The sequence below is a fragment of the Lepisosteus oculatus genome, chromosome 13, assembly GCF_040954835.1.
Source record: "Lepisosteus oculatus isolate fLepOcu1 chromosome 13, fLepOcu1.hap2, whole genome shotgun sequence".
Classification (NCBI taxonomy): Eukaryota; Metazoa; Chordata; class Actinopteri; order Semionotiformes; family Lepisosteidae; genus Lepisosteus; species Lepisosteus oculatus.
The window spans coordinates 8,927,807-8,940,490 of record NC_090708.1 but is presented as its reverse complement, the minus strand read 5'-3'; the positions used below and the strand labels follow the sequence as shown (position 1 = coordinate 8,940,490).

Here is a 12,684-nt window from a genome sequence, read left to right as displayed (position 1 = left end):
CACAGACAAGTTTCCGAGGGAACCAGCTCAGCTCAGGGGAACTGTTCAGGCTCCTGGCGGCTGGCTTTCATTTCAATATGTCTTACCTGATAAAGCACTCTCCTGTGGTGAACTTTTATATCCTGACCAAGACCTAACACAAAAATGACAACATCTGCAGAATTCCAGGCTTGTCGACTAAGTGCCCCACCCAATTGTGTAAAAAAAGCAAGCAGAACATTTCAGGACTTGATTAAAATTGCTCGATTAAAAAGCAGGCCTTGGTGCAGTTGTCCTAAGATGTTGTTCTTGCTTCAGTTCACAGTATTCCCAATGAACTGAATAATAACACATACATGCACCGTGAGAATCCTCCCAGGTGACAGAATGAAACTCAATTAAATGGCACAAACACAGGTAACATTCCAGTACCAATATAATCAAATTCTCAAATAGTGTCGCTACAGTCTACTAACCACTACGGGATAGGTAAGATCCGTTATAGACTGAAAATAGAACAGTATTCTACCTGGGCTATGGCATCACATTTATCTCCTATTCACACTTGATCACCAGATTTCTTGGAATTCTGCTCTGGTTTCAAACAATGCTTTGCCTACGACAGCAGTCTAATGAAACGGCAGCCCACTGTTCCAGAGAAAGTATTCCCCAAGCCATGTTAAGTGCCTCTGATTACTGCCACAAACTCATGTGAACACAGCTTCTTGAAGCACAAAAGGAGGCTGCACAAAACTAAGGAGGCTGATGTTTCAATTTGTTTTTAACATGAGCAGCAGTGGCCTAAAAAGAAAAGCAAAAAACAGCTCTATTATTCCAAGAGTAACACAATGGGGGATAGCTTTGTTTTTGCGTGCCAGAAATGAGCCAGCTGGAGAATTTTCAAGGATGCAAAAGCGACCTTTGGACATTGTAATGAAATTTAACAGCATTAATTACAAAAAAAGACTGCAATGAAAATCAAGGTTATCAAGTTGCAATGGTTGTTTATAAACATATTAAACACTGAAACACTGGTATTTTACAGCAAGGCATTAAAAAAACAGAAATGGTGAGTCTGATTCATAACTGAACTCCAGTAATTCGACAGAAATCCATGCCACAATCCGATAATGGGGATTCACTGGGAAAGGAGATTAATAGAAGAGGATTGCAGTAAATACCGTAACCTCACACTCAGATTTAATCATTTTTACATAAATATGTTCTAACATATTTTTCCCTACCATATAACACACATTGCCATCTGAGCCAGAAAAGAGTCAAATGTTCATTAAGCAGAAGCAGCAGTATAGACAGGAATCTGTCAATCTGCACTGAAATGAGTGAATTCTAATTTCCCCAACGTTCCCTTTCAAGTTTAGACAATGCCTGCAGGAGTTGTTTTACATCACACACGTACTACTACTGCTTTGGAATGCTAATGATTACAAAGTCTTCCAACCGTACTGTACAGGAGGAGTTTGTTAGCAGGTTTCAACCTAACATGAAAACAGACTCCATGTTCTATTCATGTTGACCCAAGACCATTTTCCAGATTAATAAAACCAAAATGTCTCTTTCTTTTTGAGTGGTCTAGTCAACCATGAATGCAGAAGAGGAGCATGTATACAGTCATATATGGACCTGTAGGAGTTCAGTGTAGAACCACAGATGATTACAATGTGGGTGTACAAAGAAACGTTACTCTATATAAAGGAGGTTTTGCAAGAATTAAAGTACAACATGAGAAATCTTCTTTATTTTTCCAACTATCCATCACAGTTTTGACATAACCCATAATTGGTATTTCTGTAGTTCCATTCTCTTTATTATCTTTCTAAAACTCTGCCAATTTAATTGTATTAACAAAACCCATTCTGAGGAATACTGAGGATTTCAAGAGGGAGCTGCTAAACCATTTATTATTTTTTAAATGAACACATTGCATATTGCCAACAGGCAGAAAATAGGTCATGTAAAATAATAAACGGCAGAAGCAAAGAAAGGAACGCTTGAAAGGAACCCTTGGCCTGAAATAAAAAAGACAAGAAAGGAAAAATTGAGTGAAAACCATGTCATACAGTACATGACTCAGAATGCTGAGATACGGCGTGGAGGAAGAGCACTGCATTATTGGTATGAAACCCAATCAGTTTCCAACCAGGAACGTGCTATAGTCATCAGTCTATATATTACGAATCCACGCCAATTCTCTTTAAAGCCCATTGTCCATTAAATAAAACTGTTCAATATTAAGGTACAAAGAGCACCTTTTATAGACTGGTCCTTTTAGAGAATGGAAGAGTTTTTACTTCAATAGAGCATGTACTACTATATATTTAATTTGAAGAATAAAAGAATCGAACACCTATAAAAAAGACAATCGCAAGTAAAGCACATCTATAAAATCTCAGGAGCATCACTTTTGTACTACTAAATTTGCATATTGCACAGTCCATCTAAAAATGCTATTTTTATTTTTCATGTACTGCTGAATCAGAGTACAAACGCCTCAGTGTTTGCTTTTACAAAGCATGTGAAATGCTGAAACAATTCATGAACGAGGGAACAGAGTGTGAACTATATATTTAGAACAAATAAAGCCTACCTCAGAAAAAGATTAAATGTGTTTTTATTTAAAATATACCTTAAATGAGTCATTTTCACAGATGCATTTAAAAAAGAAGATGTGTTTTTATTTCATTTTGTCTGTCAATGAAATTGTAAAAGGAAACTTCCAGTTTCGATTCACAATTCTTGGTTCACTTATCAGAGAACACATTCCAAACGTTCCACAAGAAGCACCTTAACAGCACCACACCTCCATACCTTTCTGTAATTAACACAGAGCTTGCCGTTTGAAGTTTGGCTTCAGACTTGATCCTCACCCTCACTGGCCTTTGATAATGAGGGCACATATGTTGAGAACTACGGGAGAGGAGCTGGCATGAAGCAAAAGCTGCTCACCCTCATGAAATATACAGTACACCCTGATTTAATCAAGCCTTGTGGTAGGATGAAAATGTTCACAAAGGTCAGGCGATAAAGTCATGGCAGACCACATATGTGCTGTGAAACAGTGGGGGCATTGATTTTACATTGCAGGGAGTCAGAACGCTATTAATAGAACAAGGTCTACATTTAATGCCGTCTTTCCATTCTAGAACCTCCTAAAATTTGATGTTGCAAGTACTGAATATGGCAAGGAAGCAACAGCTAAAGGGACATCTATGGACAGTAGCTCTTTGTAGCCGACTGCATCAATACCTACATTTCATCTGCAATTCTGGTGAGATTAAACACCGGAGCCGATCCTAGGTTCAGGGTTAGCATGCAAAATGGCAATCAATGAGTTAAGGTTAGGATGGAGACCTGTATCATTTTTTTTTTGTATTAATGTACTTGAATTCTAAAATTGTATTTTTTATTATATACTTTTATTCAGTAAGAAGTAGGAGGGGGTTTAGGTTAACAGTCCTGGAAGCATTACTCAGCATTAAAACCAGAATTTAAAAGACCTTGAGTTGATCAATAGCTCTAAGGCTGTGAAGTTGTACCTTGCATTCTAAATATGTACACATACTTTAGGCAAGACAACTTAAAAACAATAAAAGCAGTAAGGAAGTGTTAATCATTACTTTTCCATGAAACAGGCACACAGTCTGTTAGTCACAAAAATCATTTTAGAAATGACTAAAACAATACATACTGTATGCTTCAGACAGAAAGTAAAATGGCTACAACTGCTGAATCACACTGAACCCATTCAAAAATAAATACAAAGAAAGTCAGGATAATGCCCATTCTATAAAATCATCCTTTATTAAAGCACAGCATAAGGCTTCTGTCAATTTAAAAGACATTCAAGAAATCTGTTTGCTATAAAAGATTTTGGTCAGGAGCGACCTGGCGTTCCATGTATGCGTTAAGCTTCTGCCGTTCACATCGAAGCAAGAGATAATCACATAGTTTAGCAATAGACTATTGAATTAATAATCATGGCACTGGATTAAATTATTTGAATTCTGAGAGCAGGATCACTGAGTAATTGACGATGTGCAAATCTGAAATCTGATACAGTTACAAAGTTTAGAGGAGATGGCTGGAAATGAGATAATTAAAGTCTCTGGGAGGGCGGGGTGCCCTGCACATTAAACAGCCAAAGGTGCATATTTAGCAGTCAAGTGGCTGAAGTGAAACGCATTGCCAAAAATACACACAGCAGTAAAGAAGCATTAGACCCAGGAGACCAAGACACTAAGGTGTCGTGGTCTAGTTTAGCACCGCTGCCTCACCGTTCCAGGACTAGGGTGCCTATTGTGTGGAGGTCTCCATACGGTCTTGTTTGGAGGACCCCGATTTCCTCTCATTTTCCAGGAACATGCCGGCTAAGTTAAAGCTGCCGTCCCAATTCCTCAGACCAATGATTTCATCTTGGCAACAAAATAAATTAATTCACTTTGTGCAAGCAAAAGTACTGTATGGCCAGCATGTGGTCGCAAATTGCTGGTCTGGCCACGGGTGAGAGCAAGAGTTTGCGAGAATTGCAACGTGAAGCAACCCTTCCCGCTCACTAGTCACTGTAACTAATGTCATGCGAGGCATGAGCAAATAAGCACAGGTTGTGCGGCAGACATTTCACCAGGGAACTGTTTCAACATGACCTGCACTCAGTTACAAGTAGTATTTCTCAACAAAACAACGGGGTGTAGCCCTGCTATGATTTATTTGCTTCCAGGCAGATTCTAGGCTGCCTTGAACATCACCAGGAATGAGTAGTTTTCTGATAAAGGATGGAATAACTTGGATAATTGTGATGACGGGGGAGTGGTTCAGTCCTGTTACTGAATAAATACAATCATTCTTATTAAGCCAGTATTTGTTTTATCCTTTTTTTTTTATTTAATCTGGATGAATACTAGTGCAGAGGTATGACAAACAATCTTATTGTATTTTTTGAGTACCTTTAAATCTTAACGGCAGCCAACTTCACTACACCGCTGACTTTAATAAATACCAAGAAAATGCATATATGGAAGAAAACCTTTACTTCATTCTCAGATTGCTATAATCAATATTGTGTGGTTAAATCTTAAGGGCTGCGATAATAATTGAAAAACAAAAAGAAAAACTTGCTTGTAATGGACAATCATTTCTTTGCCAGACTGGAAAAACTCCATTGTATGCAATGAAAGTGCTAGAAAATCCATGTTCTAAATAAGTCAAATCATTCTAGATGACTGCAAGCCAGTCACGCAGACATGTTTTACCTGTCTGGAAAAATATCTGCTTAGAGATTAAATAGCTGAGCCAAAGTTGTTTTTTCTTCTGTGCACACTGATTGCATTTTGTGGCTGGTTTGAATTCTTTAGCAAGACTGGTAATTGTGCCAGAGACAGAGGAGAATGTTGGCACAGGTCCTCAACTACTTCAATGTACTTTGTGACCCAGCTCATAGCCAGCTTACTTCAGTAGTGCTCCAGCAGGAAATTCCTGTAAAATATCCATTCATGCTGTTGGTGTCATGAAAGTGCCTGAAATGGTGACTCAGTACTTGTGTGGTCCCTGACTGCCCAGCCTGGCACCTCTTGGGTCTGCACAGCTAGGCTGCAGACCTAGCTAGCCATATTCTGCGAGTGATAAGTTGTGACAAAAATAATTAGATCATCCTAGGGTCCACGAATCATATGCACACCTGGATGCATGTGCAGGTTTTGCTTGGTAACAGCTACGTTTTCACAGTTTTTGCTTTTTTAGAGACTAAACATCTTACTTTTCAGATAAACCCATTACCAGAAAACTGGAATCTAACAGTAAATAGGTCAGTTTGGTTTCCTGCAATTACTGAACAAGTTTACACTAAATACCTCTGGGTCTGGGAATGTATGAGTGTCAAAAGAAAGAAGACAGCAGAAAACCTACAATAGTCATTTAATCTAAGCTCAAAAAAAGAACAAAAATGAGTATAAAAAACATGGCCACTATATTGTTCTTTCTAAATAGTGTTGTTTTATCAGAGCATCTTCAAAGAAGACCCAGACTATCATGGTGACTCATGCTCTAAACTCAAGCACTTTATGTAACTACATTATCAGGGTGACAGTGAGGTATTAAACAGAACGTAGGAGAGCAGCCACAAGAACAAGTACAAAAGAAGGACATAATTGCTGGAAATTGAAACAGTGGTCAGTTTAAATGAGATTCTGCCCATTAATGTTCACAGATCAGGACCAGGATGAACCATATTATCATATTTTACAGACTAGAACAGTTACTACATATTTTAAAACATTCAATCAAGACTGTAAGAGGGGAAGGTAAGTCTATTATTTCAGTGCATATGACTACTGGAACCAGAATTCAAGCTCTTTAGAACTCAGGAATTCCTTGGATGTCTCTGATGCTGAAGTTTTTCAGTCTAACCCTAAAACCCCAGCAAAGACTATGTTAAAAGGAATAAAGTTGTGTGATTTCTTCCTTTCTTAAAGATCACAACTTGGAAGCACACAGATGAGCATCTCATGTTTGAAATGAGTTTATTTTAATGTGGGAATCACCTGTGAATATCAATACTGCTTCACCACCTTTAAGTCTTTTTCATTCTGAGCTTAGCTTTGAAGAAAATAAAAACAAAATCCCACTTTTTTCAGCAAAACGTCTCCAAAATTGCATTTCATTACCAGATCAAAGACAGAATTCCTGTAGCCTGCTTCTGAGTAAGGCTTTCTGGTCTGGTAATTATTAATGAGACAAGAGTGGAGTATCCTTTTAAAAATCAAGCTGATCAATTCTGTCTTAAACGCAGAAACTGCAAGACCAGAATTACTTGTAATTATCTAGTTTGTGTTTCAAACATGAAAACTTCATCCCTGAATTATGTCTATAAATAAATTCTGCAGTGGTTAAAGACGGCTCAAAAAAAGATTTGGAATGCACAGGCCCTTAAAAGGATTGGCTGCCAGTATAAATCTGGTGGTGTTAGTCTGAAACATAATCCTCCATCATGGGGAACAGAGGAAAATTCCAGGTAACGGGGAGAATAAAACTGCCTCCTTCTTCCTTTATAAACAGCAGCGCAGCACTGGTGTGACAAAATTCATATAATCCATCCATTTGATCTGAATCCAGCGAAAGCTCTGCAAGTCTCCCTTCTTCCAATACCTATTTTTGTTTGTTGCCTCTAAACTGCTCAAGCCGAACGGCCTACCCATGTCCAGCTCAATCAGTGCAGCTAGGGTGATCCCCAGTCATTAACATCTCTAGCTGTTCCCTAGAACCCAGTCAGTTAAACGCCACTGCTGTTTCTGCTCATCCCCTGTCAATGGGGACATCTCTCTTCTTTACCTGGCAACACTATTTCTGATGACTTGACTAACGTGAACCAAAACATTTCGTATATTTTATAGGACTTTCTTTTTTTAGTCCCGCTGTGTGCAGCACTAAGAGATAAATGTGTTAAACACCATCTAACCTGCTGGAGCAGTGCTAGCAGTCTGAGATAATGCAACCCCCCCGACACACACACACACTCCCAATTCTACAGCCACCCATTTCCCCAGCCCCCCCTCCCCCCAAACAGGCAGCAACCAGGTTAGATCCTGCTGGTGTCAAATATCATCTGTGATCAGACGCCAAGGTGGTCTGACTGCATAAGGGGTGAAATACAAGATTAATTTGTTCCAGATCCTCAGGGAGACACAAAACAACAGCATTTGTGCTGTGTAAATACAAACAAAAGGCAGCCTAAATGACGTTTCACCAAAAGGGGTCAGCTAGAAACCACAAACTCCTGACTGTCTAGAGGATCCACTGCGTCCACTATCTGTCTGGCTGGTCTCTGACTCGCCACAACCTTGTACTGGATTCAGCGGTCATTGAAAATGGATGGAAGGATCTCTTAATCCTTCCAGTAAGAATGGAGAAACCCTCACTATTCAATGATTACAGCACCTGCAGCTCCTTTAATGCCTCAGTTGCATCCGTCTTCAACTGCACTTTTTTATTTCTTGTTCTTGTCTTTGCTTTTATTGTTCTACCATCACCACCTTCATACTGATCCTTCTCCAGACAGGAAAAAAAAGGCTGTAACCGTGATATTTCTTAAACACCCTGACAATATCTGTTTTTCTCCGTCACATGGCTGAGCTCATGAAAAGTGGATTACGGAGGCAGATCAACCGTCAGGACTCATTGTGCTCCTGGGCATCTGTCAACAGCAAGGTGGGGGAAGGGGTTGGATTCTCAAGTAATCTGGCTCAGCACAGACTCTGGATTAATCTGGATAAGTCAAACCAAGGCCTAGGGAACCTGAGCTTGGGTCTGACTGAAAACCCTGAGAGGTCCTTCAACTTAAAAGTCTTTCTTTGCCATTGAATCAAACGTGATAGTCGACAGAATCATTTGATTTCGTTTTAACTCAGAGTTTCAGGTGGCACAGCGGTTCCCACTGCTGCCTCACAGCACTGGGACTTTGGGCTCGATTCCAGACCTGGAGTGCTGTCAGTGTGAACACAGGTTTCGCATGTTTTGGTGGGTGCACAGTCCACCTCAATCAGTGGCAGGTTAACTGGCTTCTGGAAAAGGTGGTCCTGGTGTGTGTCTGTGTGTGCGCGCCCAGTGGTAGACTGGTGTCCCATCCATGGTGTGTCCTGCCTTGCGCCGGTGATGCTTGCTGGGATAGGCTCCGGCTTCCCCCTGACCCTGAATCTGATTACGCAGTGAGAAAATGGATGGATGGGCTCACTCTCTACTCTTACCAGCAGAGATATGGTGCATTGCTCTCAGAAAACAAACGAGTGCCATTCCATGCATCATAGTAACTTAGGAGTCTCCAATTCTGGTCCTGTGGGGCCATCGCGTCTGCAGGTTTTCTGGGTTTCAGCAGTTATTAAATCGGTCCAGTTAAGAAAATAAAGAACAAGTTTAGGACATTAAGAGCCAAGCTGTAATGACAGCCAACATGCACACTAGCATACCAGCTCTCCCGAACTGGATTTCCTGGATTAGAAACTTGTCTTTTCACATACTCCAACTTGCTCTCCATGAGAGACATGGACAGGGAAAGAAGCTTGGGGTCAGAGCACAGGGTCAGCCATTTATATGGCGCCTCTGGAGCAGTTTGGGGTTAAGGGCCTTGCTCAAGGGCCCAATGGAGTAGGATTCCTCTGCCGGCAGCCGGATATAAACCAGCAACCTTCCAGCTGCAGGCACAGATCCTTAGCCACAGAGCCACTGCAATGCCCTTTGGATAGCTACTATCCAAGAACAAACAGAGGGTTAACTGTCTTACTTGAATTTGAAGCACACTGCATATTTCTGCATTAGTCACTGCTTGTTTATTGTCTACATGAGTAAAATGAGACTTTGCCATTTAAATAGTGTTACACCCTCATTATGGAATCTCATAAAGACTCAGGTTAAAGTAGCATACTGTACATGAGAACTGTCAACAGAAAGCTTGCAAGACATAATTCTGATTCAGCAGCTGTGAGATGAGAAACAAGTCTAACTAGTTGTTGCACATTTTTTTCTTAGACCACTTTATCATTTAATAGACTAAAGTTAAATGACTGCTGAGATTTTAAGGAATCACAACCATTCCTTTCTTTCACCACCCATACACCTCTCACAAAGAACATTCTCTACATGCCTACAAAGTTTAGAAAAACAGCTAAGGGTGTGGTCTCATCGTGCCCTGAGGATGCAAATCTGCAAAGACTGTTTATAAAACAACACACTCAACCTTTATAATTCAGGGCCTATTTTAACAATGTTTTGCATTTTTCAGTGCTAAGAAGGATACTACAACAAAGACCAACAGTGACCCCTTGTGGATGAACTTACAAACTAGAGATTAATTCTGAAGTTGCAGCAGAGTGAACCGCAGCCTCTGTGAAAGAAATCCATTTTGCACATCAGTTTTAAGGTTTTGAGAACATTAAGAAAAACATAAATTCTGTATGTCTTTAAAGACATAGGCAGAAAATCCTGTTCTTACTAAGATTAATATTGAAAGAAAATGTGGGCTAAACATAATTTTTGGGGATCAAGTCATGAATGTGCACATGTAGCTTGAACATTCTATAGCGTAAAGGAGGATAGGCTAAATTTCAATATTTCACTAGCAAGTAAGGCTGAAAAGGAAGAACCTACCCTTTTTAAGATCAATTAAATATAAATCAATATCAACCATGGGTAGATCAATTAAAAATAAATATTCCACCTTACAGATATAGTACAACACTGACAAACTCATCAGATTGGCTTTCAAGGTTGAGACAAAATAAAAATAAAAGAATTGCTTTCATTAATTGATTTAGATAAGATCTTGAAGGCCTTACTGGCCACTAAGCCCTAAAACAGCATTATCAGAACGTGGGACCCATTCTCACATTAAATGTTAATGTTACACCTAGCAAAAGCTGGTCTGCAAAACAACTTGCCTCATCCCTTTACCTCACTGGTGATGTACAGTGTCAGTGTGATTTCACCTCAGGAGTCACACTGATTTTCATAAAACCTCTTCCTTGACTCCTTTTGACTTTTGACCAGCACTGGCTTCTTCGACCCTTAGAGAAATCTTTTTTTTTGCATAATGCTATCTGGCCTTCATTCTTTCATATGCAGCACATATGCAGCACAAAGCTATCACTTTGCGTTTTCTTTTTTTTCCCCCATAGCTTTTTATTCCCACCCCACCCCCCATCTTTCCAGGCACAAGCCCACCCACAAAAATGAAAAGTTACAAAGGTTTCTCAAACATTCTCATGTATATATACCTGTAAATACCTCACATCAAATGATCTTTCCAAATTGCTGCCAATTTTCTTCCAGTTGCAAGAAAGCAAATTGTGAGCACAAATTACCAGCCATCTCAGAGGCTGGATTAAGCCATGAAAATACTACTGATGTTTAAAAACACTAAGAAGAAAATGAATAAAGCACCAACTCTTTACCCCGATATTAAAGAGTGTAGGGCTACATCAGTGTTTGGCATACAGTATGTATGTTGTGTCAATTTTGCACTTTACAAATCCATTCAAACCCAATATCATTTGACACCAAAGGGAAATACATTAATCCACCTATAGAAATTCATAAAATATTTCTGATATTTTAGGTTCTGTTATCCAATACTGATCAACTGGAACATAAAAATGAAATTTCCATTTTCTTACGATTCTGAAATAAAACATCATCAAAGAACAAATACAAATTACAGCATTTGACAAACTTTCCAATCAGTCATGCTTGAGTTCTCCCACACCGCACCATAAAGCCATTTCTGCGATTGCTTTATATTATGTCAAATTACATTTTATTGAGTCTGTGCTGCCACCTGGTGAATAACCAACACTAAACAAACACCAGTATTTGTGGGAAATAACACTAACTTTGAAAGATAAGATTTCTCCAAGACCTCTTTGGCTCCGTGCTGTAGACACAGGCATCTACAGAGGGACAAGTTGCATTTTAAAGCATGTTTTGAGAAACAAATGTTAACATTACATTATGTATACGGCACTCACCAGGAAATATAAGAAACATATCTCATCAAATTGAATTTGACAAAAACTAATCCACTTCACTCGACCAATCTCACCATTCACCTAAGCTGTTGGGAATCTTAATACTGATTTAATATTTTAAGCAATCTTAATATTAATATCGACACAAACTATGCCATGATCTCCATGTTTCAGCTAGTACACAGTACGTAGGTGTACAGATGCAGGCGGCATGCTGGTGCAGTGGCTTGCACTGCTGTCTCACAGCACCAGGGGCCTGGGTTAATTCCTGGGGTGCTGTCTGCATTGAGGTTGTATCTTCTCCCTGCGTTTGCATGGGGTTCCCTCCCACAAGCCAAGGATATCCCAGTAGCTTAACTGGCTTTGGGGAAATTGGGCTCTGATGTGTGTGTGTGTCCCTGTGACAGACCTGCATCCTCATCCAGGGTGTATCCTGCCTTGCGCCCGCTGACTCCCGGGACAGTCTTGGGGTTAGAAAATGCATGGTCGTCAAGTGAAACCCTTCGCCTGCACTGGCAGACCAGAGAGCAACAGATGCAAGATACAAACCCTACTTCTCAGCTGAGGTGTTCCCAGCAGACATGACACTTACCCGCACGAAACTGTGAAACCAAGCCAACAGACAAACAGCCTCTCCCGACCTACCTCATACCGGAAGGTGGCATCCCGAAGCAGCTCTGGAAGCATCCTCTCACCCAGCTCTCTGCTCGGCGCGTCGCTCACAAAGTGGAGGACCAACACCTCCCCGTCCGCGAAGCCGCCGTGCGCGGCCATGGACCTCAGGGCGACCCGGAACTTCTCCTGCAGCCCCCGGTTTCGGTCCACTTTAGTGAACATCATCAGCGCGTGGTAGTACAGGTCGGGGTGCCCGGCCCCGGTGTCCGAGGACAAGTCCGCATCGTTCCTGTTGGCGTTGAGGCTCGCCTGGGTCTCCTTGAGGCGCCTGGTCGTGCTGGAGAAGCTCTGACGCTCCGCTCCGAAGTAGTAAAAAGCCACGACGGCGAGCGCCGCTGCTAGCAGCAGCAGCAGCTGGTAGGATCGGAAGGCGCTGGCCCTAGCCATGGTGTTTGGGCTGGACCTCAGGATGCCCATGGCCCTGCCAGAGAAGACCAAACATCCTGTTTAAGCCCCGCACTGCCACAGCTGGGGGGAGTGTGGTTTCCTCTGCACTCGTGTG

General features: G+C 40.9%; 1 protein-coding gene across 2 annotated transcripts in view; it reads right to left on the bottom strand.

Moving 5' to 3' along the window:
* xxylt1 (xyloside xylosyltransferase 1) overlaps positions 1-12,684 on the bottom strand; it is a 50,709-nt gene that overhangs the window by 37,334 nt on the left and 691 nt on the right. For both annotated transcript variants that reach the window (XM_015361216.2, XM_015361217.2), the window contains exon 2: positions 12,153-12,603. In XM_015361216.2, coding sequence (XP_015216702.1) covers positions 12,153-12,599 — 447 coding nt within the window. In that variant the 5' untranslated portion in view covers positions 12,600-12,603. The remainder of the gene's footprint in view (positions 1-12,152; positions 12,604-12,684) is intronic.